Below are 27,343 nucleotides of genomic sequence, written 5' to 3' on the forward strand. Positions count from 1 at the left end.
ATAGTAGGTAAGCATTGCATTAACTTCTCTATTTACTAATCCATATTCACGATAATATTATTTTTGTCCTCACAGACCGATTTGCTATTGCTATTACATGCGTGCGTGCGTGCGTGTGTTTGCATTGCAAAAAAGGTTTACCTAGTACAACGAATAAATAATTTATTTGTAGACCTAGTACCTATTTTTAAATAATGGTTTTATAATTCTATGAAATTTTAATATTCTATGGTACCTTTGTCATTCATAGACAATAATGACTTTTTGGCGGGAACGCGAGGAGTGAAGTTGTGTTATTTGTTTTATTTTGTTAATTTAGTGTTTCTTCGGGTTTAAATGTGTAATAACGGTGGTTTATTAATTGTTTTATATCTGTGAAAGTGCACAAATGTGGGAAAATGAAACAAAGCCGCTGGACGTAACTTGTCGGGATACTCCCAAAAAGTCCACTGAAAAAATCTCAGTAAATGACCACCATTTTACTGAGATTATATTTCATTCCTTATCATCTCATCGCATCTCATTTAATTTCATCCCAGTTGATTAATGTCACAAATTAATTGTCTTCGTTTCATTTCACTCAATATTATCATTTTTCAGAAAAATAAGAACATAAATTAAAATAAGACATGACTTAAAGATCTTAGATACCAGGTCATAAAATCTCTATAAAAAAAATCATAGACAATAAAAATCTACTACACATGTCTGACAATGTCTGACCTACCAACTAAAAGTTGTTTTTGATTTTTTTTTATTGTTATAACTCGTTACTGTAGTAAATTTGGACTGGTTCCAATTTCCCAACAAAAATCTTAATATTCATGAAATTAGGCCACTATTTCAATTAAAAATCTGTAGATTTCACTATTGTGAGATTTCTACTTCTGTTAGCGTCAGTTGTTCATAACAATAACCTTTCGTCATTGTGAAATTATTAATTACGTCTAATTAGATCGGAAAATCTGTTGAAGTTTTAAGATTTGTGAATAATAGTAGCAGTGAGCGGCATGGCTAAGGAAGAAGATGATGATTTACCAGACAAAGATGCAGCCAAGGAATTTTACGCAAAATATGAACCCAAAGAAATCATAGGCAGGTGTGTATTTTTTTGTAATGATCACTTGATTATAATTTTAACGTCAATTTCGCCTTAAAGAACATAGGGTTTTGTGAAACCAATCATAGTCTCTGAAGAATTCTGTGACCTTGGCATATTCGGAACTTCCGCCAATTGAACAAAATTAGTAACAGGTCATATCAGATACGGTATCGTGCTACAGATGCTCAGATTAAGATCGTTAAACGGAAAAACTACATTTTATTGTTAAATCTAACACATAATCCATTAAAAAAATTTAATATTCTAGAGGCATAAGTTCTACTGTGCGAAGATGCATAGAGAAGGAAACGGGACGAGAATATGCTGCCAAGATCATAGACCTAAGTCAGGAATCACAAGATGGAGTGGACACACACACAATGAGAGATGCCACACGTCAAGAAATACATATATTGAGGATGGTCTCTGGACACCCATACATTAGTGAGTGAGTTCTTAATGATTTGTCAAATGTATCAGAAACATAAAATTTTTATTTAACTCCAAAACCTTGATAGCACACTCTTCTTCTATATCGTTCCCTCACTACTGAGGATCGCGACAACATGTGACACATGATAATACACACTAGGTGTTAATTTGGGAATAATGACAAAAGGATGATCTTCCACCGAGTGGGTGATATTCTTCGGTAGACCGAGGGTCCAAATGTTTTGGTTCGGTACCTGTATATATTCAAGTTTTATCTTGAAAATGTAGTAATTCAGAAAATGTATTCAGGCATCTGTCAAATATCTTGTTTTCTATGATAGCTATCTGCCACATGAGTAAGAAATAATCTGATTTTTTTTTAATAGTTATAATGTGATGTCAGTCATAAAATATTCTAAAACATTTATACTGTTTCAGTTGAACTTCAAGATGTGTTTGAATCAGAGACATTCATATTCCTAGTATTTGAACTGTGCAAGAATGGTGAATTATTTGACTATTTGACATCTGTAGTTACACTCTCTGAAAAGAAAACTAGGTATATAATGAGGTGAGTATTTCAATCACCTTTAGTTTTCCATTTCCTGTAAAATTCATGAAATCACATGGCATTACCTGTTAAGACTTGACACTCGGCTGAAGTTTATTGATAGGGCTTTGACAGGTAGATCTTGGTTCATCAATTGCTGTTGACACCTATTGAAGATGACATTTTTACAATAATTACTCTTGTAAACTTACAACCTTAAAACCAGTGAATATAATTTCATTAAAATTTTCAAATCTTATGTAATTGAGGGATCTCTTTTCGACACAATTATTTATAGATATATGTTTACATTTATTTCATTATGGCTTAAACTATGGTAAACAAAGTTAGCTAAAATAATTATCACATTTGACATTGATATTACACTTCCTTTAAGCTCCTTCTGATAACAATGAAAAAAAATAACAATGTTTTCCTGTTGTTATCTTAAAACAGATGATTGCAAATTAGCTACTGCTAAATAAAAAACACAAACAAATCTATATATTAATACATGAAGCAAAAACTTTGTACCACTTTTTACGAAAATTGCACGGACAGAGGAGTATGAAATTTTCCACAGTTACAGAGAATACACAGAAGGAGTGCAGAAGGCTAAAATTTTTTTTAAATGCATAAAATGCATAAAAGATACATTAAATCAATAAAAAAAAACATTACACACACTATGTACTTGACACTAACACACACGCACGCAGACCATTTGTTTATTGTCAAACTTTTGTTTTTGTTTAAAATCTGTTGTCAAATTGAGAATAGATGAATATTGTTTGTCTATTATTATTTGTCTATAGTGTAGTCTTGACGAAATCTGTGATTATAGAAGTTTAATAGTCTTTGAAAATAGAACCATAATAATGTTCAAACTTATAATTTCAGTTAATTATAGTCTAATTTCGACTACTGGGGCATCACTAGTAATACCAAAAAGGCAATAAATAATACACATCTTTTTTTTCTAGACCGGGGGTCACTTACAAATCAATTGCAATTAAGTAGAATTCATAATATTTTGCTGTCATTAACATAATATGTTTACCATGTCAAGTGAAAATGTATATGTATTACCTTTAAATATATATAATTTTAGAATCCACAATCAAAATATCAATAATAACATCAATATAAATTTATTATTCATATCAAACCAGCTCAAGGCCATATAATATAATTATTATCTTGTATGTAGTTTTCTTAAATTTTGTTTTTCTAACCGGTTCTTTTGGTAGGATTACATAATATTAGAGACGTGATACTGGGACTACTTTTTGTATATATTTGTTTTAGTATATTATGTTTCTTTATGTGGACAAAGAACACACTTAGTTTTTTATTATATAGAAAAGAATAAATGTACAGACCCAGAAGCTACTTGGCGCCAAGTCATAACCTACCGTTATCGCTAAAATTGATGGACGAGCTCACATCCCCCCTGATGTTAAGTGGTTACCGGAGACCATAGACCTCTACAACCGAAATGCTGCCACCTACCTTGAGATATGAGTTTGTAGGTCTCCATTGTTACAGAACAACGGCTGCCCCACCCTTCATACCAAAACACATTACTGCTTCACGGCAGAAATAGGCAGGGTGTTGGTACTTACCCATGCACACTCACAAGACGTCTTACCAGAAAAACACCACCAAAAGCACATACCACCAGTAAAAAAATTAATCTAAATCTAATATCGTATCAATATTCCATTCTCACAAATCATTTGGAACCACTGGTTCTATGCAGGGATATCTTGTGCTGTTTGTATTTTATGCCTTTGTTTTATGTTCAAATTGTTTGACATGTCCATTGAATCCAGTTTCTGTTGGCTATTCAGCATAAGGCAATGGCTTGGCAATGCCTCTGGTATTGATGATCTTCATGAGCTATAGTAAACACTCGCCAAGTCGATCAAGTGGGCCATATTAGCTGCCCACAAAGGCATTAAAAAAAGCATGTTTATTTATCCCAATCCTGTGTGTCTAATTTAAGGCATACCTATGTTCCAAGGGCGATATTATTACCTCTCATTCCCTGCTATGACAAATACGACAGGACATTCGCTCGTTCTTAATTTTACATACCAACGGCTCTACAAATCGATTGAAATAGACTGATAGAGTCACATAAACAACTATTTATCCTGGGAAAATATTAACATGTATAATTGCATGATGCATGTGACTAGGAGATGTATGGAAATGGTAGTGCAAGGTAGAGGGGGAAGAGGTCGACCGAAGAAGACATGGATGGAGTGTGTGAATGACGATATGAGAGAGAGAGGAGTGAGTGTTGAGATGACAGCTGATAGAAGAGAACGGAAGAGAAAAATTTGCTGTGCCGACCCCACCTAGTGGGATAAGGTGGAGAAAACGAAGAATTCTTTGCATATTAGAATTACAAATTTAACATGAGTAAAACCGCAGTTTAGATCTGTATTAATATTAGTAGGTATTCGTCCAGTGATGGAATTGCGATCATTACACAACAATTAACACCTTAAAGTTTGTATCCACTTTATGTGTTACTCTTTTGTAATTGATATTTTTTTCTTTAAAAAGTGAGCTTATTTTGTTGACAAAAGTTGAACTGTGTATACAAAGAACAAATTCTGCAAAAAAAGCGACTAATTTATCTAGGACAAGCTAATTACAGTAGCAGCGTGCCAGCTGTGTTTTATTTTCATGCGATAATTGCATATTTTGCCTTGAATATAATGATGATTCTTGTGTGAATATGAAAGTTTGTAATTATTTGCTTTTATGATTCCAACTCCCTTGGTTTTGTTTAAAGTTCATCGATGAATATTATATATTTTGAACAACATTAGGTCTAGTTCCTATTTTATCATTAACTAGCGGCCCGCTCCGGCTCCGCTCGGGTCTATAACAAAAATTTCAACGATATTTGACGTTGTATTATTTTTTTAAATAAAATAACACTTATTGCGGCTTAACTATAATAGGTAGACATATGCTGTCGCGATACTTTTTGTAAATAATCATGTGTTCTACAAAGTCGTAGTACATCATTCTATTCTATCATCAATAGTTTTCGCAGGGCAAGCGATGTAAAGAATATTTTAGGTAATTTTTTTACGCCTTGGGTTACATTATTGGGGTTTTAGTAAGGATCCCTAATTTTTTTCAAAAAAGATTATAGCCTATGTCACTTGGGAATAGTGTAGCTTCCAAACAGTGAAAGAATTTTTCATATCGGTTCATTAGTTTCGGAGCCTATTCAATACAAACAAACAAACAAATATTTCCTCTTTATAATTATAGATAGATAGATAGATTCATTATAATTATAGATTCATAATTGGAACCAGCTACAAATTTATAAGAAGTCGTAGTACACAAGGTGAAAATAATTCCAATATAAATAATAAAGGCCCTTCTAAAAATTCCCTTTTTTGCTGATGTTAGGGTATAATGTGTGGCCGTACAAGATCTACCGCGATCCCGTCTATATCTTCCACGACACATTCTTTTGTATCAGTTCAAAGATGTGCGGTGAAACTACTTAGCCTCTGTACACTCTGCCACCTTTTTCAGCTTCTGAAGTTGAGTATCGACCTTTATATTTGAGACTAGACAGTTTTTTTTTGCTATTTTTAGAACATACTTACGTATCGGTTTTAAATTATAAGTCCCGTGAATATCGACATTCCTCACGCACCACGGTGCTCCGACGGCTATCCTGTAAAAACGGGATTGGATGACCTGGAGAGAGTTAATGTGTGTACGGGTTGCGTGAGCGAACACTACACTTGCATAGGCTCAGGAGAGGCTGGCCATTCTCAATTAGAATTAATTTAGTACTTATTTTGAGTGCTGCAGTAAATTTATATTTGGTTTATACTTACGTTTGCTGCATTTTTGTTATCAGATCAGGATATGGATCTTTTGGACCAAACGATCTCGGCTTTCAACTTAATAGGCATTAACTAAGATAGAATCATACTTACTTTCTATCAGGGATACTTATCGGTGATAGCTTATCTTCTATCTTTAAACGAGCAATTCTTGTATATAAATATATATATAATCTGAATCTCGGAAACGGCTCCAACGATTTTCATAAAATTTAGTATACGGGGGATTTCGGGGGCGATAAATCGATCTAGCTACGATTTGTTTTCAGAAAATGTTGTTTGTTCTATTCATTTTTGTTTTCAATAATCAACTTTATCGATAATCAACTTAAACATAATTTTTTATTGGAAGAAAATAACGAATAATATAATATCAATAGGTATGTAATTCGTGTTTAAGTATAATTTCAAAAAACAAAATTTATAAAAAAAAGAAAATACCGAGCAAAGCTCGGTCATCCTCTAGTGAGACTTTAGTCTGGCCGAAGCCTCACTACACAAACATGTTTATACGTATTGATTTTTGTAATTTCGTACATAAAAAACTTTTTATCTTGCGACTTCGGAAAAAAGACCTTTGAAAATACAGGTCGTGCTTTAAAATAATCTAGGAAATAAAGATATCCATGTAAACATAGATCGCCGTAAGCGTCGCCGAGTACTATAGTCGGATTTTTTATTAGACGAAGTAAACTGACGTTTACTGTGTTGTCAGTTTTTGATGAAATAAAAATAGTGTTGCGACAAAGTGAACGATTGAAAAAACTCCTGAATTAATGAAATTGCCTCGATTGTCTAGTGAATAGTTAGTGTGCCGAACTGCCGATATCGGGCACGGGGTTCGAATTTTAGCCGTGCTTTGTACATACCAACGAGTTTTCCACGAAACATTATGTTCCTATGGTATCTACCTTTACTGAATACCGAGTGTTTTAAACATTAAGAAAAACATTGCGAGGAAGCTTGTAAGACTGTCCTATTTCCAATGCATCATATAGTTGAAACTATAGATGTATAAAATATAACAATTATAGGTACATAGGTAATGAAAATAAAAAAAACTGATTGTAGTTACATACTACTAGTAACATATTATAATATTGGATCACTTTAATACAATTTTATTGTAAAATATAAATAATATTCTTTTATAGTTTGAAATTAATGATTAACTCTTCACACTCATTGTTCATTTATGTGATTGAACGAGAACTGAACGCATCACTATTACTTTAAATATAGCAACATTATTTCACAAAATGACATTAGCTACTGTCAGCTGGCTTCGTCTAATTAAAAATCCGACTATAGAACATCATGACGTGTCAGATGTAAGCGTTCCTATCCGTAACTCCGACGATACGGAACAGTCGTTCGTTTACTTCTATCGCGTTCTGTTGTCCTGGTTTTGCTACGGGCTTCTAGACGAATAGACAAAAAAAGAGACAAGCAATATTTATATAAAATCCATATTCATACGTATCCGGCGTAATAAGAAATAGTGGCCGAGAATTGAAAAATGAAAATTATGTTGTGCTCATTGCAACGAAACACCCCAAGGGATTTTATTTCGGACTGTGATGTCGTTTTGTATGTATTTGTAATTGTTTTTATTTTATTTTAAACAATATTCAGTATAACAGCTAATTTACAATATAATAATAAAAATGGCCGGGTCAGTTATAAGTTTTTTCCAAGCGTCAAACGAAAGCTGCCTAAATACATTCTCATAAAATGTTTTTTGTCATAATGAAGTTTTGGAAGTCATCTAAAGGATAAGACGCCCAAAGGCACTCGTATCGAGCAGTGTGACCATGGCCGGGGCTCAAATCCCACATATACATACATACGTCCCAATTGTAATGAAATACGTACTTAACACGTGCTGACGAATGACTTCCACGTTGAAGGAATAACGTGTAATAAAACTAAAATCTCTTCAGACGGCCGTAAGTTCATTCATTTATCTATGCAATAAAAATGAAGGATTTTTTTATGCCTGGAAAAATTCGAGCACTAAAAAGCATAGGTCTGCTTTCCGCTCGAGTACTCATCCCATCTGTGGTGTGACGCTCCAAATATCAGCTACTTCCACTTGACTATAAAAGAGAACCTTTCGAATATAAAAGATAACCTTTCGAATATAAAAGTGAACCTTTCGAATTGTCGATAATCCTAATCTTATGATGGTTTTTTTCCCTTCCTTATTCGCTGGTAACCTAAGGGGCTATTTCAGCTCGGCGCGAACGTGAGCTCAGGGGCTCAACCTTAGAGATTTTGCTAACACTGACCCTATGAACGGCAGTGTTTCGCGGAATCCAACAACGGATCGGAATCACAACTCACTGACAAGACCCGGTGGGAAACTCAGTAATGTTTTTGGGGGTTAAGTTGACGAATTCAACGAGAACGGTGACCGGTGCTTGGAATGCCTAAAAGCACCGAGATTGGTTCTGGAAATGACGTGTTTAGCGTTCCACCGTCTTGGTAGGGTACCTATGTATTAAAAGCGGCCACAACACGTTATCGTGTCGTGCCGCTTTCCAGAAGAGCCGACGAGTCGATCCCTACTTCGCAATACCAGGTGGACTATGAGACCTATAGCAAAAAAAAAACTTTTTAACGTGAACTCCGTGTAGTGCGAGTGGACAACGACTATAAGATTACAAATAATTCGCAGACAAGTGCTCGAAGGTGTGAGACACGTGCACAGCAAGAACATCGTTCACAGAGACTTGAAGCCGGAGAACATTCTGCTGGACGATCAGCTCAACGTCAAGATCACAGACTTCGGCTTCGCGAAGGTGCTCAAAGACGGGGAGAGACTGTTCGGTGAGTAATTTCAGAATCTCCGTTTTCCAGTTGATGGCGTGGTTAGTGATTTAAGCAATTAAAGTCAATCACTTAAAGCTTAATGTTTAACACGTTGACTGCAACGACCCATAGACACAGCCCACTGAGTTTCTCAGTGGGTCGCGTTTCCTGTCCGGCGGTAGATTCTGCAAAGCACGGCTCTTGCTAGGGTTCATGTTAGGAACGTCGTCAGGTTTGAGTCCCGTGAGCTCACCTACAAGCTCGGCGAATCTAAAATAAACCCTCAAAGTTACTAGAATAGGTGGGAAATAACAAAAAGTTGACTGCCACGTAGGTCACCGGTGCCCCACGCGGCGCACTCAACTAATGACGTCGATTTCTGTTACTAAACGCCTGGATTGCCTAACTTTGTCTTCTTTTGTTTCTAACACTAATACCAAAATTTAGTGATACCTATTTCTACCATAGTGGGTAGGTATACGACAAGTGGTACTCAAAAAAAAAAAGTATAATAACTGTAGATTAATTCGTAAGAAAAAGTCATGAACTCAAATGTGCAAAAGCAATAATTGATACGTGCACAATGCAAAAGTTCAAAATGGGTCGTTTGACCCGATATGGTAGGCTTAATGTTAATGTATGTTTTAGTCTTTTAGGCTTCTTAGAAATAGATTTATCCTCAGTATCCTCGGATTCGTCTTTCCCAGAGTCTAATAGATATTCCGGCGCCTTAGTAACACCAATCGACATAACTACTTCAACGCGCCACGTAGGACACTGGTGACCTACATCGCAGTCAATGTGTCCATACGCCTGAATTATCAGATTCGTTCATAACTGACCTGACGTCTAGTGGATATGTGAGCCTATTATCCCCCACCAGGAACATGTCGAACGTTTTTTTCCGTGGAGTAACGTCCAATCCGCCCTCCAAAGGCATTGTCACTTCAAGATTGATCTTTATTACACTAAGTTAAACATTCACCGTGAACATGCTTAGGGAGCATTTCGGCTGTGTCGCCAGTTTTTTTTGCTACATATTCGCTGGTAGCATAGAGAATATTCCAGCTATGCCCGGATGGGTAGTTGAGCTCACGGGCTCAACCTGAGAGAATTAGCTAACACTAGCCCTAGCAAGAGCAGTGGTTCGCAGAATCTACCACAGGATCGGAATCGCGGCCCATTGAGAAGATCCGGCGAGAAACTGAGTAGGCTGTGTCTATGGATTAGTTCGCTTGTGGAACTCTTCATAGTAATCGACGAGCTCGACGAGGACGGTGACAGGTGCTTGAGGGGGTTAAAAGTACCGAAAAAGGATCCGGTAGATCCGACAAGACATGTTTCGGGCGATGGCGGCTTGGGTTGGATAAGTAATTAGCTGCGCCGCGACGGTCACAATAAGACGGTTATCGCGTTGCTCCCCGGTATTGCTGACATCCATGAGCACTATTTAACATTAGGTGGGCCGTACGGGCTCGTTTGCCTGCAACTTTAAAAAACTAATTCGTATTATTAAGATTGGTACCCGGTCCAGATTTTATATCTCGGCAAAGTTGCAGTATTGATTTGAGTAGTGTCTGACAAATAAGCCACGGGGCCCTATTTTAATTGCCTTTGCAAGCAGACGAGCATATGGCATACCTGATGATAAACGGTTACCGTCACTCATGGATGTCAGCAATGCCAGGGGCAGAACCAAACCGCTGCCTACACACTACTACGCATTTAAATTTTTACTGAATTTTGCCGATGTAGCCTCGCAAAGCTACAAGTTCCCATTTAAAATCAATTCTTAGTTTGAATAATTCGTAAACTAGACATTTTTGGTTAAAAACTCTTCGATTAGTGAACCTCGTGCGTCTGACGTCAAAGTTGCGTAAGTCCACGCGTCATGTGACCCAGCGGCGCAACACCAATACGAAGCTTAAATCAAGTAATCGGATATTTGTAAAATTGTACGTTAGCTGGCAGTATTGAATTATGTATTTAGGACTGCCGCGGCCGCTTCGATTTTAATTGACAAAAATGGAATAATTATTGACAATCGTTTGAATTCTTACGGGTTTGAATTTACAGGTGGTAGGACCTCTTGTTAGTCCGCACGGGTAGGTACCACCGCCTAGCCTATTTCTGCCGTGAAGCAGTAATGCGTTTGGGTTTGAAGGCTAGGGCAGCCGTTGTAACTATACTTGAGACCTTAGAACTTATATCTCAAGGTGGGTGGCGCATTTACGTTGTAGATAGATGTCCATGGGCTCCAGTAACCACTTAACACCAGGTGGCCTGTGAGCTCGTCCACACATCTAAGAAATAAAAAAATATAAAAATTCAATTAAAATGTATTAAAAGGAAATTAGAAAAAAAAACACATACGCAGCTCACAATTTGTTTTGCTTTAGTATGGTTTTTCATTTAATAATTTTTCAAATGAAAACGGCCTTAGCAGTTCTCACTTGGTTCATAAAAAAACAATTGTATTGGTTTTATGAAGTCAGTCGATTACGAAACCCATACATAGTGCAAACTGTCACGCACTTTTAAGTATGAAATCGTTACTTTTACTATAGAAAAGACAACTGAATCGTAACAGAAAGGGGCAGTATGGTGGTCCCGATAAAAACAGCTTTATTAATTAAGAGTGCTATGGGAACCTCCTTTCTTCAGCTTGTGTCCATCCAATGTTGAGTTAGGCCTCCTCAAATGCACTTCATTCTTTTCGGTCTCTTGCCTTTTGTATCCAGTCCCTACCAGCTATTTTGTCAAGGTTGTCATTCCCCTCTTTGGTTGTCTGCTCACGTTACGACGTCCAGTACGAGTTCTCCACTCCAGTACTTTATGACCCACCGATTGTCAGGGCGGCGGCATATGGGGACCTTCTAAATCCTCTAAATCCTTTTGGAACCTTCTAGTACCAGCTACTTCCATTTGACGTAGTACAGAAGAGATGAGATCCGCTTGGGTTATTGACAATCCTAATCACATGAATCGATCAGAATCTACGAAAGGACGTCAGTTCTGACTTTGTACCGTTGTTTTCCACGGGAAGAGAGTTGTTTGAGATTATTTCCTCATTTACCATCGCCTTTTACCATCGTACGTCCCGTCATCGGAGCAGTTCAACCACACAACCCAGAACCACTGCCCTGAACCTCACCAAAGTGCTGGTATATCTGATGTCCACCAGCGGTGGTTTACACTCGCCGTTAATAAGCTGTATAGTCGTTTACTTTAGAAAAATAAGTCTCCACCTAATGGATTGTGTGTATTGTGTTACAACCGGTCCCAATATGAAACTATATACAATACAATACAATACTCGTCAAGCTCCGAATATGATATAAAGTGTATTGTTAGTGAACACGGACAAGGATGTCCATGACAAGATGAACGTTTTATATTTCTGTTGACTTTTTTTACAATTTGGATGATGCTGTAAGCCTCGCCGTTCATCAGTGATGTATTTCAAGATTTAGGGCCCTAAGCCTATAAGATTAGCCACGCTAGAAAGTAAAGGAAACAAAACATGAACTTTTAATCTATACTATCTATTCTATACTAATATATAAATCTACATTGGTTTTTATGGATATTCCGTTATAACTACTGAACCAGGCATTCGATTGACTTGAAACTTGGTATCCATGTATAAAATACATGTACTTAATGGATAGGCTAATATTTATGGGCATTTAAAATTAACATTATTATTTCTCACCCCCACAAGGATTCTCATCATTATCGCCACCCCAACTGATGTAGAGAATCCAACACTCATATAAATATTAGGCTATCCATTAAGTACATGTATTTTCTACATTGATACCAAGTTTCAAGTCAATCGGATGTATGGTTCAGTAGTTATAACGGAACATCCGTAAAAACCAGTGTAGATTTATATATTAGTACTAGCGACCCGCCCTCGCTTCGCTTCGGAAACATTAAAATACACATGAAACCAAAAAAATAAAATAAAATAATTAAAAAAAAGTAGCCTATGTTCATCAGGGACAATGTCGGCTTCTAATGGAAAAAGAATTTTTCAAATCGGTCCAGTAGTTTCGGAGCCTATTCGAAACAAACAAACAAACAAATCTTTCCTCTTTATAATATTAGTATAGATAGATTCGTCTATATGGAATGGTCTTTTGGTGTCAGAATTGTGCGGCACGCCCGGCTACCTTGCCCCGGAGACGCTGAAGGCGAATATGTTCGAAGACGCTCCTGGCTACGGGATGGAGGTCGACTTGTGAGTATTACTCGGTACCACTGAGCCGCTTTGGGCAATTCTCAATTCTCAAATCAGCCGTATTGACATTTCGAAGCGCATCCTTCGAGAACAATGAAGGTTGTGTACAAATTGAGTTATATAGTGAGAGGTGGATCACAGGGGTATTTTATATTCAATAAAACTATGGGCTAGTATCGAATTTCGAATTCTAATCTTTCTTAAACACAAACAGTTTTCGATTTAAAAGGATAATTACAACGAGACGCGGGCGCACGCTACTCACACTCAAAACGGAAGCGCCCGGAACATAGATTATACACTCTTAACGGTAGGCAGCGGCTTGGCTCTGACCCTGGCATTGCTGAAGTCCATGGGCGGCGGTAACCACTCACCATCAGGTGGGCCGTATGCTCGTCTGCCTACAAAGGCAATAAAAAAGAGTATAAGGTGCAAATTTAATTTTCGAAATAAATAACCGGGAACTAATTATACAATTATACAATCTGGTACAAAACTATAATTGTTTATAATGTACGAGTGTCTCTATCCAGATAAGATACAACGAAAGGACCAAAAAAAAAATGACTGTCACTCGACCACACCGGGAGAATCGAACCTCTGTGTCGGCTCTAACGACTGCGCCACCAAGTCAGTCGACAACATTTCAATGGTTCACAAAGATTTTCTAAAACTTCTTCATAGACCAGACAAGATCAGCATACCCATTACTTGTGGTAAGACGTTTTGTGAGTCCGCAAGGGTAGGTACCACAACCCTGCCTATTTCTGCCGTGAAGCAGTAATACGTTTCGGTTTGAAGGGTGGGGCAGCCGTTTTACCTATACTGAGACTTTAGAACTCATATCTCAAAGTGGGTGGCGGCATCTAAGATGTAGATAGATGTCTATGGGCTCCGGTAACCACTTAACTGTGGGCTGTGAGCTCGTCCACCCAACTATGCAATAAAAAAAGACTTCTAATACCAAACTCGAACCTTGGGGTACTGTCTGTAGTCATGGTCATTACTCATTCGGCTCATAAGGCTCATAAGGCGATCGGTACTTTACTGCGATGAACACTATATATTGAAATTTAAGTTATGACATTTGCATTTCAGATGGGCCTGCGGAGTCATCATGTTCACATTGTAAGTTTCCAATTATATACACATGTATATAACTAGTCAGGTCATAAGTATTGTCACACAGTAAAAACTTTTCTTTTAGAATGCTGGCCACAAAAAAGTTTATTGAATTCGAATTTCAAATTATTCATGAAAATAAAAATGTATACTTTTAGAATTTTACTCATTTTTAAATATGGAGTGGACGCTTAAAGAAGACCGTGTTGCAGTTATTGCGTTGCATCGTTGCGGTTACGCGCCAATTAAAATTTTTAACATACTGAAAAATTTGAATATAACCAAAAGATTCGTTTATCGTACCATCAAACGATACAATGAAGACTCTAGTGCAGATGATAGGTCAAGAAGTGGTCGCCCTCGGTCTGTTAGGACTCCAGCAGTGATAAAAGCTGTGAAGGCGCGAATTCAAAGAAATCCCAAACGTAAGCAGAAACTGTAGGCTCTTCAGATGGGGTTAAGCAGAACCACGGTGAAAAGGGTGTTAAATGAAGACTTAGGGCTTCGGGCATATCGAAGAAAAACAGGACATCGTTTGAATGCTCGTCTAATGGACCTGAGACTGAAGAGACGCCGCGCTTTGTTGAAGCGGTACGCGGGAAAAAAATATCGGGAAATTCTTTTTTCGGATGAAAAAATTTTTACCGTAGAAGAGAACTACAACAAACAAAATGATAAGGTGTACGCACACAGTAGTGAAGAAGCGAGCAACCGTATTCCGCGTGTCCAACGAGGTCATTTTTCATCCTCGCTCATGGTATGGTTGGGAGTTTCTTATTGGGGCTTAACAGAGGTACATTTTTGTGAAAAAGGTGTAAAAACGAATGCAGTTGTGTATCAAAATATAGTCCTGACGAACCTTGTGGAACCTGTTTCTCATACCATGTTCAATAACAGGCACTGGGTATTCCTACAAGATTCAGCGCCATCTCATAGAGCGAAGAGCACATAAGACTGGCTGGCGGCGCGTGAAATCGACTTCATCCGGCACGAAGACTGGCCCTCCTCCAGTCCAGATTTGAATCCGTTAGATTACAAGATATGGCAACACTTGGAGGAAAAGGTGTGCTCAAAGCCTCATCTCAATTTGGAGTCACTCAAGACATCCTTGATTAAGGCAGCCGCCGATATTGACATGGACCTCGTTCGTGCTGCGATAGACGACTGGCCGCGCAGATTGAAGGCCTGTATTCAAAATCACGGAGGTCATTTTGAATAAACTTTAGTGTCATAAGAATCTATGTTTTGTTAAGTTCATTTTGGTATATGAACGGTTACATAATGAATAAACTTGTTTCAATTATTTTACATTAAACATGTGACAGAATTTATGACCTGACTAGGTATATAAATACTCACACGCAAATGCTCACACTTACACGCATGATTTGGCATACATAATATGTATGTGGATTTAAAATGTTTTGAATCAAATAAATAGGATGATAATTTTGTAAAGTGATTGATTGATTTATTGTCACAATATTTTGAAAACTTGAATATCGTAGACTGGTGGGATGTCCTCCGTTCTGGCACCGGAAGCAGATGGTGATGCTGAGGAATATAATGGAGGGGAAATATTCTTTTACCAGCCCCGAGTGGGTGGATATATCAGGTAACCCTATTAATGTATTTGTTTGATTACACATGATATGAGTTTAAGCTAAAATGTATAGAATTGCTCGGTGTCGAATATGGGACTTAGGTTGAAACGTGCATAACCACGAGACAAATGAGCAAAATAAATTGGGATGAAACAAAAAAAATCCTTAATCATGTATCGAATATTGTTAAATAAAAACAATGGACTCTGTTTGGTTACTAGGTTATTGAAGATAATATTAGTTTAAATTATCCCTCTGTTAAAATCAACTGAATAGTATTTTTTTTTAATTTCAGATGATCCTAAAGATCTCATCCGACGGTTTCTAGTAGTGGAACCGAGTAACAGGATAGACCTGATGGACGCTTTAAATCATCCCTTCTTCAACACTGTGGTGAGTCTACTTTTAGCGTGTTATGGTCGCCTGGTACCTGTCGCATCGGATTTCTTAAATAATCTACATACAAACTTTTTTTGAAGTATTTTTTTTTATCTTTAAGTAATTTAGAAACTTCTTTACATTTTTTTTTCATATCTTAAAGAAAATTAAAAATACACTACTTAATAATTTTCTTTTTATTTAAAAGGTATCTTTTTCTACTGTGCTAATTAATACTTAAGCTGCGCTAGAGCTATATAATTTTCTGTCGCTATTCCTTCAGTACGCATTAAGGAACATTCTTTTCTGCACATATTAATTTTTCTTTGCTTAACGCATTAAGTTCTTTGATGTTATGAACTCCTGGTGCGCAGATTTACTATATTCAGAGATTTTTTTGAAATGCTCTCGTAAATGAAGTACCAGGAATTCATAACGTCCGAGGAGCACTATATACATTACGACACACTACTACATGCGCATTGTTGTCTGGACTCCGATAGCTGTGGGACCAGGATATGAAGCCGCTGAAGCAGAGCTTCTCGACGCAAAGCCGCAGGATGTCTAGGATCGAGCAGCTCAGCATGGTAAATTCGTTGTTCGGATTCGGTGGGGTTGCTTGTCATGGAATGCTAGTTTGTGTGCAAAATTATTTGGGGTTTGGGTACAAAATTATTTTAGACAACTAAATTCCCCTTCTAATTACACTTTTACTTTGATTAATCTAATGTTTTTTTTCGATTTGTCACAAGTTCCAGTTAATTCAAATCCAAATATAGACGTATCTAGAAAATAGAACGCATAAGGTCGTAAATCAATGTATTTATGAAATAATCCGACAAAGCCGCGTTATTTGCACGTTGAGACTTTTACCCAAATCTGATTTCTCTATGTTCTCTTGCTCTGTTAATGATCTGATAGTTTCCGTCGAGCGAACAGTCAATATGGCTGCCTTCAAAGCCTTTGAAAGGACAAAGGACTTGTTGAATTTTAGTCTAGTACCAGTACCAGCCCCCTAGCCTAGTACCAGTAAGCGGCATTTATATTGAAGGCATCAATTATAATGATGTTCGACTGGACATTATCATGTTTTCTCCTATAGAACACGTTAGGACAACGGACATTACCCGGTAGTGTCCGGGACAGACACGGAACACAAGTTGCTTCGCCGCGAATCATTTAGCACGTTGCTTTTTTTTTAGTTTGCACGTTGTGTGTAGTTAGAAACTTTATGTAACTGAATTCGTGTGTTGTATTGACTTGTGTTTTTAGGAATGATATCAATAAAATGTATTTCGTAATGATTTGTGTGCTTGATGGTAGTATTTTGAGCCTCGAGGGTCGATGTCATGCGAGAGGTAGTCACGCGTTTCGGTGGAAGGAATGCAATGAAATTGCCACTTTAATTTAATGCCTTAAGTCGGGTTATTATTTAGGTATTAATTCCCATTGACTCAGGCAATAACTTAATATTAGATAAGCAACATATTTTGGGAATTTATATTTATAACCAAAATGCAAAATGTGTTGGGATTGGAATTATATTCGTTTCAATAGAACGTTAAACCTAATGAGGGCTTACTTTGTGGATCAGTTTTTTGTTTCACGAGAGATACTAATTCTAATAGTCCGAGCCTCAGAACTGTTGGTAGGAGTGATCGTGCGCGGGGAATGTGGCGCTTGCATGTTGCCGTACAAAAAGTGTTAGAGTGCATGTTGCCGTACAAAAAGTAGTTTTTATGCCTATTTATTCCAAATGAAAGAATCTATTTTTGACGTTTAAAAATAATCACTGTGATAGTTGAAATTTCTCCAGTCATATATATAGTTATATTATTTCCAATATTTCGAATAGTATTTATTTTTAATAATACTATAATTACTTAAAATTTAATATTTTTAATGCATTTACTGGAAAATCTCGACTTATTAAACGAATACATCAGTCTAGGGAAAATGCGGGCCTTAGTTTCCTGGTTTGTGTCTCCAATAGTATTGCACACAGTGTTATAATTTCCGTAAGCGCGTAGTTGGAACAGCTCTGTAGGCTACCAACGATTTAATTACATTCCTGATCCTGCGGAGAGAATGGTAAACAGTCGACGTCGCCCAAAACACGTCATTTCGGATTCTCCAAATCCACTAACGGTGCTTTTAGGTACCACAAGCACCGGTCATCGTTCTCGTCGAACCCGTCGCTTGCGACGAAATGCTCGACGGGTAAATTAACCCACAGACACAGCCCACTGAGTTTATCGCCGGATCATCTCAGTGGGTCGCGTTTCCGATCCGGTGGTAGATTCTGCGAAGCACGGCTCTTGCTAGGGTTCATGTTAGCAATAACATCGGGTTTGAGCCCCGTGAGCTCACCTACTAGTTAAGGTTACGCTGATATAGCCTCTCAAAGCTATAAGCTTAGGTAGGAAAAACGAAAATAAAAAAAAATAAAAACGATATAATATAAGTTAATATAAGTTTAAATCTGGCGCGGCACAGGCAATGAAGTGCGGCAGCTTCAACGGGCGCGCCAAGCTGCGCGTGGCGCTGGTGACGGTGCGCGCGGCGGTGCGGCTGCGGCGCCTCCCGCACACCGCGGCGCGCCCGCTGCCCCTCGCCGACGCCGCCAGGGACCCCTACGCCGTACGCGCGCTCAGGAAGGTCGGTACCTATACATCCGCGACGGCCCCCGCCGAGCTATACCTATGTTCACGATTAACCTCCACGGTAAAAGAATAACATCGGGTAATAAAAATCAAACCCGCAAAATTATAATTTGCGTAATCACTGGTGGTAGGACCTCTTGTGAGTCCGCGCGAGTAGGTACCACCGCCTCGCCTATTTCTGCCGTGAAGCAGTAATGCGTTTCGGTTTGAAGGATGGAGCAGCCGTTGTAATTATATTGAGATCTTAGAACTTATACCCCAAGGTGGGTGGCGTATTTACGTTGTAGATGTCTATGGGCTCCAGTAACCACTTAACACCGGGTGTGCTGTGAGCTCGTCCACTGATCAAAGCAATAAATAAAATATATTGTAGCCTTTTCATAGGCTTGGCTCTGCCCCTGGCGTTACTGACGTCAATGAGCGACGGTAACCGCTTCCCATCAGGTCGGCCGTATGCTCGTCTGCTGCAAAGGCACCAAAAAAAATATACCACAAAAAATTTTCAAAGATACAAAAAAAACATTCTTTGCTTGTTGCATCCTCTTGCCACCAAAATCCAGAAAACTCAAAATCTCACAAAAGAAGGTGCTCATCGGTGGAACATAGTACAGTTGACTCACAGTTTTTTTTATAATTGCTTAGATAGGTGGACGTTCTCACAGCCCACCTGATGTTAAGTGGTTACTGGAGCCCATAGACATCTACAACGTAAAAGCGCCACCCACCTTGAGATATAAGCTCCAAGTATAGTTACAGCGGCAGCCCCACCCTTCAAACCGAAACGCATTACTGCTTCACGGCAGAAATAGGCGCGGCGGTGGTACCCACCCGCACGGACTCGCAAGAGGTCCTACTACCAGTGAAATCTCCAGTATAATCAGTTCCTAACGTTGCGCGTCTCCGTGCCGTGTTCCAGGTGATAGACGGGTGCGCGTTCCGCGTGTACGGGCACTGGGTGAAGAAGGGCGAGGGACAGAACCGCGCCGCCCTGTTCGAGAACATGCCAAAGACCGAACTCAAGGCTCTGTACGTGAGCAACCTCAGCCGGTAGCCGGTCGGCCTCGCTCGCGACCTCCTCGACGTTGCTGCGCGCCTGGTACCGCGGTGAGTATTTGTGTACTAGCGCCACACTGACTGTGGTCACAAGAGTCGATGGACATCACTACGTGGTGACCACGAAAAGCAAGATTAAAAGGAGAAACTTATACATCTAGTGGAGTTAGTGTGAAGGGTAGAGGGAGACATCCTAAAAACTTGAATGGACTGTGTGAAGGTGGATAAGAGAAGGGTGTGATTCGGAGATGTATGATAGACCTGAATGGAAAAGGGGACACGCTTCGCCGATCTCCCCATACTGGTATACGAGTTAGAAAAAGAAGGAGCTAGTGTGAAAGAGTGAGATAAAATACATCTGAAGATTCCCCCTTTTCCACCTATGAACGGCACACTTGTAAATTTTGGATGATATATATAAGCAGTTTTATTAAATAACTAGCTGTAGTACCCTTGAGCTTCGCTGGGCATTTAAATTAACATTATTATTTCTCACCCCCACAAAGATTCTCATCATTAACGCCACCGCAACTGGTGTAGGGAGTCCAACACTCATATAAATATTAGCCTATCCATTAAGTACATATATTTTCTACATGGATACCAAGTTTCAAGTCAATCGGATGCATGGTTCAGTAGTTATAACGGAACGTCCGTAAAAACCACTTTAGATTTATATATTAGTATAGATTAACATCTGTCTAACTAGTAGGAAGCGGTGCGTGTGAGCCCGGGTGAGTACCGGGTAGGTACCATCACAAATTCAAATTCAAAATCATTTGTCTCTTTCTTCACTGTCTCTTTCTTCCGCAAAGCAGTCGCATTCGATTAAAGTATGGGTCAGGTTTTCCACAAGACAATTGACATTGCGACCTCATGTCTCAAGACGAGACTCGACAGGCCGCGACCTGGTCCCCCGTATGAACACCCAAACATAACTAATATTTCGATTAAATAAATATTTTTTTAATTTCAGGAACTAATCAAATACCAGGGCAGCAGAGTCACACAAGAGTATTCCGAGACCTGGGGCGTGAGTGACGTTCTAGTGTAGACAGTCCAGCCTGTAGTATGTACATTAAACTATAAATCTCAATGGATACGACATGTTTTAGTTCAATTTAGGGCTGCTACAGCGATAGCGGTTCGTTATAACGATTTTTTTTTTATAAAAATAATTATGAAATACAATTTGTAGCTAATAACGGAATGACTCGAAATCGTATATATATACATATAATTATATACTTTTTTAATGTCTCGTCGACATTCGCAACTCTTGTCCTTATTTTAGTACTAGAAATAGTAGGTAATACTGTTTTATTTATTTAAGTATACATTATTGACGATGCAAATGTGTTTTTCGTATTTCATTGTTTAGTATTTGCGTAGAGAAGTTTTCTCTTGCACGTTCTGAAGGGCAGTTCGAATTGGCATTGGCGCGAGGCGTATTCGCAATGCATATGAGGGTGCTTAGTGCAAGTTTTTTAACGTTCTCGATAGCGTAAAAGTTAACTCAAGTTTGTATGCAGTTGGAACAGCGCCCCTAGCGGCAAACGTACGCAAACGCTCGCCATACAAATTCGAGTTAACTTTTACGCTATCGAGAGCGTTAAAATACTCGCACTAAGCAGACTATATTGACGTGATGCTGGAGGGATCCGGTTCCAAATCGGCAATGAAATCCTTTAGATGGGAATTCCGATGGCGAGGGATCTTCAAGTCGTACGATCACTCCTAGCGCATTAATGACGTCACAGAGTTTGAACTGTTGACGTCACACAAAACAATGTTTAAACGGCGAGCATGTATAGTTGAAAGGGGTTCTACAAAAACGAACCAAGATTTTGAAAGTGTCTCTCGGCCTCAACAGATCGTTTGAGTGTCGCGCCCTTGAAATCGAAATACTAAAATGAAGAACGAATAATGCAGTTGCGTAAAAAAAGCGTTTCTTTTTTTCTAGTGACGGTCCACGTTTAGAGTTTAGTATTATTTAATTTTGTATTTTTAACGCAATTTTTTTTTTTTTTTAATTAATAGTAAGCTGTGTATTTTTGATGGGGAATACTTTGAATGAAAGAAAAATCGTTTTATTAATTGTGTTATTATAGGTGTTCACAGTAAATGTTATGTGCATGTTCTGTTTCATTCGATCGGACCAGTAAAAACGGTTTTAATCGATCTTAGACTAATCGATTCCGTAACTGACTAACACCACTTTAACAAATTATACTACAAAAGTCGTCGTGGCCTAAAGGATAAGTCGTCCGGTGCATTCGTATCGAGCGATGCGACAGTGCCGGTGTTCGAATCCCGCAGGCGAGTATCAATGTTTCTAATAAAATACGTACTTAACAAATGTTCACGATTGACATCCACGGTGATGGAATAACATCGTGTAATTAAAATATAAGCTGCAATTTAATGTTATATGTGTAATTACTGGTGGTAGGACGACTTGTGAGTCCGCACGGGTAGGTACAACCACCCTGCCTATTTCTGCCGTGAAGCAGTGATGCGTTTCGTTTTGAAGGGTGGGGCAGCCGCTGTAACTATACTTGAGACCTTAGAACCTATATCTCAAGGTGGGTGGCCCATTCACCTTGTAGATGTCTATGGACTCCATTAACCGCCTAATACCAGGTGGGCTGTAAGCTCGTCCACCCATCTATGCAATAAAAAAAAAACATAATAATCATTTATTAATTGTCGGTCTGTATACGTCAGAATTCCTCATTAGGTCTAATCTATCAGGGATTCCGTATCTTTTGTTACGAATAGACGAACTCACGGCTTCTTGGTGTTAAGTGGTTACCAGAGTCCATAAGCATTAATCAACAACGTTGATATCTTATTTTTTCTTCCTTACCTTTCGTTGGTAGCCTAAGAGGCTATTTCAGCCACGCCCTGACGGGTAAATGAGCTCACGGGCTCAACCTGAGAGGATTTGCTAACACTAGCCCTAGCAAGAGCAGTGCTTCGCGGAATCTACCGACAGATCGGAATCGCGACCCATTAACAAAGTATCTCCAGGGCTGGTATTTTGTTTGACTTGGTTTTTATCTTCACGATAAGATGGTCTCGGGTGTTAGTTAAGCGCCCGTCATTTTCTTTATTCAGGGCGTTTATTTTAATGGAGATTAAACCTTACAAGTACAAATTTGAATTGGGTCTACTACTCGCGAAAACCGAAGTTAATACTACAGTTAGGATCTCCGATTCGCACTCTTTTATGTTCAACAATTAACAAATTGTCACAAAAAATATATACATAGTATAGTAATTTTTGCCGAATTTTAATGCCGTTTCTTTTGAAATAGTAGTCAATATAAGCAGATTAAGATGGTCCCTTGAATGGGTGCGAAACATCAATATGTTGAATATTGTTCCAAAGATGGAGTAGCCTCCCGTGCGAAACCTTTCACGGCTCGCATTGTACATTTCGATTTAGTAACCTTATACATATTGTTCGAGTCATCTAATTAGTGGCTCACACCCGTATCTTTAGTCGTTTACACGAGCTTAACTCGACTCGACTCAACCTCCAACGCGCGTTTTGGTATGATTAGTCGTAAAAATAAACTCCACTCAAACGTCCTTGGAAAAATTTCCTAACCGGAGTGAAGTAAGCGAATTGTCAAGTCAAGGTACGTCGCGACGTACCTCGAACGTTCCTCAAGGCTGGTTTTCTATCAATGTCCAAATAGTATGTGGACCGCAAATGGAAATATATGATATTGTTGTGCAATGGCCTGGATCTGTGCATGATTCCCGCGTATTTTGATAATTTAAGTTTGATAATATTTATTAATAAAGTAAATAGTTCGAGGTTAGACATTTGAAACTCTTTATTTTATTTACCTATATAAGAGACATATTTTGCTTACTACCTGATAAATAAAGTCAATGCGATTATAAGTTTTATTTATATAATAATAAACTGGTGGTTGTGGAAAAGCACTTCAACAACACGATGCAACCAAAATCACACAAAAGCGGCGAATAAAAATACAAAGCCGGATCCGAAATGTAAAATAATAATAGGTTAGAAAATAAATAATATACTTTCAGATTTACCGCACACACACATATTTACGAATAACTCAGCAACCAAAACATCAAACAAGTTCATCTAGTGTCAAACAGACAGCGGCAGCCTGACTTTGACATTAAACAATGACCATAGACTACAGAACTCTATGGGTTTGATGCTAGCTTGATCAAATTTTCATCATTATTACCTCACTCGAGGACAGTTGAGGAATATTGTAATGGTCGACTAAAAATACCAAACTCAAGTAAGTTTGGAGGGAAGTTTCGAGCATCATCGGATGAGTTAAGAGTGGAGGACTATTTTACGAAACGTCTAAAGATACGGGCATCAGTGATCGTTAAAGCTATTATTGACAGCATAACTATATCAATATCTATACAAATAAATAAAATTGGAGTGTCTGTTTGTAATAATAAAATAACAACTTTTTACTAAATGCGTAGTTATGTATACCACAGTACACATACAATTTTTTTTTTTTTTAATGTTTGTCCCCCTGTCTGTTTGTTCCGGCTAATCTCTGGAACGGCTGGACCGATTTTGTCAAGACTTTCACTGATAGGTAGCTAATGATATAAGGAGTAACATAGGCTACTTTTTTTAGACTAGCCTCGGCCCGCGGCGTCATCCGCGGTACGACAATAACCGCGGGTAACATCGCGAGACTCAGCTATCAATAATAAAATTTAATGTTTCCGAAGCGAAGCGAAGTCGGGTCGTTATATACAGATGATTGTATAGAAGTCTTTCTCTTACCCACAAATATCAAAATAAATTCTCGTCGATGATCATACAGTTTTGTAAAAAATAGAAGTATAGGGTCCGATATTGGTGATAAAGGTAGACTGTTCGCCACTTTTTCCGTTCTCGTGGAACCAGTCAATACAAATAAATATATAGAAAAAATCCTGAAAATCCTTCAAAGAAACATCTCTTTAAAATAAATGTTGTGTTCAATAAGATTTCGGCGATACACAAAAGTCGAACAAGAATGTTCATTCAATCTAATCCTGCAGGCAGGTAGAAAAAAATCTGTACGAATACCTACGTTTTCACGATAAAGAAATGACGCCGAACCAAAAGAATGTAACACGCAATCTGTGAGGCATAATATTAGGGGCGAGTACCACAATCCTAATTCTGCCGCGAATTAGTTCACTATAGAAAGGACGACCGGCCGTTATTGAAATACAGACTTTAAATTAATGTCTCAAAGTCGGTATTCATTTTGTGGCGTGTGGTATTCGCTATCTACTAAACGCCTGGTGGACTATGAGCTGGTCTGTTCGTCTAGCACAGAGATTCTCAAACTGTTTTAGACATTTGACCCCATTTCTAAAATGAACTTATACTTCAGACCATTTTTTTTTTTTATCGTCATGGAATCCTTTTACGTATTCCCGGTTGAGGGGGATACTTCAGACCCTAACTAAATTACCTTCAAAACCCTATCTAGTTTTTTATAAAAACTTGGCGGTTGTTTATGTTATCGTACTTGTAAGGAGTCGGTCGATAAGGAGTCTCTGTTCTATAAATACATAATACATTTGAAAAAATAACATTAAAATAATTTCATAAGTATGGAATGATTTTTGACACTTTGAATACCGTTCATAATCTTCTATATATGAGTCGTCTATTATCAAAGGTGGCAATCTGTGCATTTGGACAAAAATTTTTTATTGATATGTCAATTCAGATTGATTTGAATATAATCGTCTCCTTCAAAGAATACGGTTCAAAACCTGCATTAAATAAAGGTTAATAGTTAACCTGTTATTTATCTAAGATGTCGTTCCGAAGAGTTTTGTGACTGCCAATGGAATACAAAGTCAATAATTCGTTTTTCTGATTTACCAATCATTGTCCAAAAGTCAGATTGCCGGCTTTGATAATAGTCGACTCATATATAAAAATTAATTGCTGTTCGTTAGTCTCGCCAAAACTCGAGAACGGCTGGACCGATTTGGCTAATTTTGGTCTTGAATTATTTGTGGAAGTCCAGCGAAGGTTTAAAAGGATAGATAAATATGAAAATGCTCGGAATTAAATGAAAATAACAATTTTGTTTTTCCTTTGATGTGTCCCCCGTCGGACGGATTCCTTTTGTTTGTTTTAAGTTTATTTTATACAAAAGTTTAGGTCTTTTATTTATCGATTGAGGCACTACGATGTCTGCCGGGTCAGCTAGTTTATGATATAATTAACACAATTGTTTCCTAGTTCACTGATGAGACTCTCGCAAACAGATATTTCTAATTAATAAAAAGAATAAACTTGTAAATAATATTGCGAGAGTGCCTAGTAAAATTAATATTTTAGTAATGTTAAAAAAACAAGAACACTTTCTTATCAAATGATAATAGTGATACTTTAGCTTCTGTAAAAAAATGTCGCATTCGTTTGGTACGGAGGCATTCAAATATTGATAGTCTTAAGATTTTGATAATGATGGCCGATAAATCCCGACGAAATACCCCTCATATAAATGCATGACTATGTGACCGCTAAACTTTACCAGGGTACAATGTTAATAAGGGGATACACCCTTAGGATAAGTTTTGATGGGAGGCAGACGTTATACCAACAATACGATTGAGACTTTTATCTCATGATTCATAGTACAGATAGGTATTGAATTCATCTATAAGTAATATAAAAGACAAAATCTCAAACTAGTTTTACCCTTGGTGAGTTCACGTCCTTTCTTTCTCCTTGATGTGTAGGTGAACTCACGGGGCTCAAACCGGAGTGATGCTAACACTGGCCCTAGCAAGAGCAGTGCTTCGCAGAATCTACCACCGGATCGGAAACGCGACCCACTGAGAATATCCAACGAGAAATCCAGTGGGATACGTCTATGGGTTAATTTACTCGTCGAGCCCTACGTCGCAAGCGACGGGTTCGGCGAGGACGGTGACCGGTGCTTAGGTACCTAAAAGCATCGTTAATGAATCGGGAGGATCCGTAATGACGTGTCTGAGACTAATATCTCAAGGTGGGTGGCGGCATAAACGTTGTTGATTTCTATGAACTCCGGTAATCATCTAAACACCGTCTAAGTAATAAAAAAGCCGGCAATTTATACAATACACATATTTTTAAAGGCAATTTAAAAGGTACTGATTTGTATGTCGACTCGGTCATTGCCTCTTCGGACCTGTGGTTATTGAAAACTTTTGTTTTTATTTTGCAAAAGATTTGTTTTTTTTTTGACGAAGACACCAAGCCCATTTAAAAAACTTTATTCTGACAATGACTTGTTTTTTTTTTGTATTTTACATATTGCTGTCAAAATATAGTATCGAAACAAAATATGCGATTTCTTAAATGTGCCGGTTTACGTGTTCTTAAAACTCCAATTATATGTACCCTCCTAATCGGAATGTGATTGATTTTGTAAATTTGAAAATAAAAATACATTTTCCCTAA

The 27,343-nt window shown here is 38.0% G+C and overlaps 1 protein-coding gene across 2 annotated transcripts; it reads left to right on the forward strand.

Moving 5' to 3' along the window:
• The first annotated feature begins 693 nt into the window (after positions 1–693).
• On the forward strand, positions 694–27,343 carry PhKgamma (phosphorylase kinase gamma). Of its 2 annotated transcripts, XM_089733773.1 has the most exons (12): positions 694–1,099; positions 1,371–1,546; positions 1,973–2,105; positions 8,658–8,809; positions 12,947–13,037; positions 14,136–14,165; positions 15,668–15,774; positions 16,059–16,156; positions 16,645–16,728; positions 18,638–18,799; positions 19,721–19,908; positions 20,834–27,343. In XM_089733773.1, the coding sequence occupies exons 1-11, from the start codon at positions 1,011–1,013 to the stop codon at positions 19,853–19,855; spliced, it is 1,257 nt and encodes a 418-aa protein (XP_089589899.1). In that variant the 5' UTR covers positions 694–1,010; the 3' UTR covers positions 19,856–19,908; positions 20,834–27,343. The 2 variants fall into 2 exon arrangements, with proteins under 2 accessions (XP_089589899.1, XP_089589900.1); XM_089733774.1 differs by lacking the exon at positions 16,645–16,728.

Source organism: Bombyx mandarina, chromosome 16 (genome assembly GCF_030267445.1).
Source record: "Bombyx mandarina strain Sakado chromosome 16, ASM3026744v2".
NCBI classification, from domain to species: domain Eukaryota; kingdom Metazoa; phylum Arthropoda; class Insecta; order Lepidoptera; family Bombycidae; genus Bombyx; species Bombyx mandarina.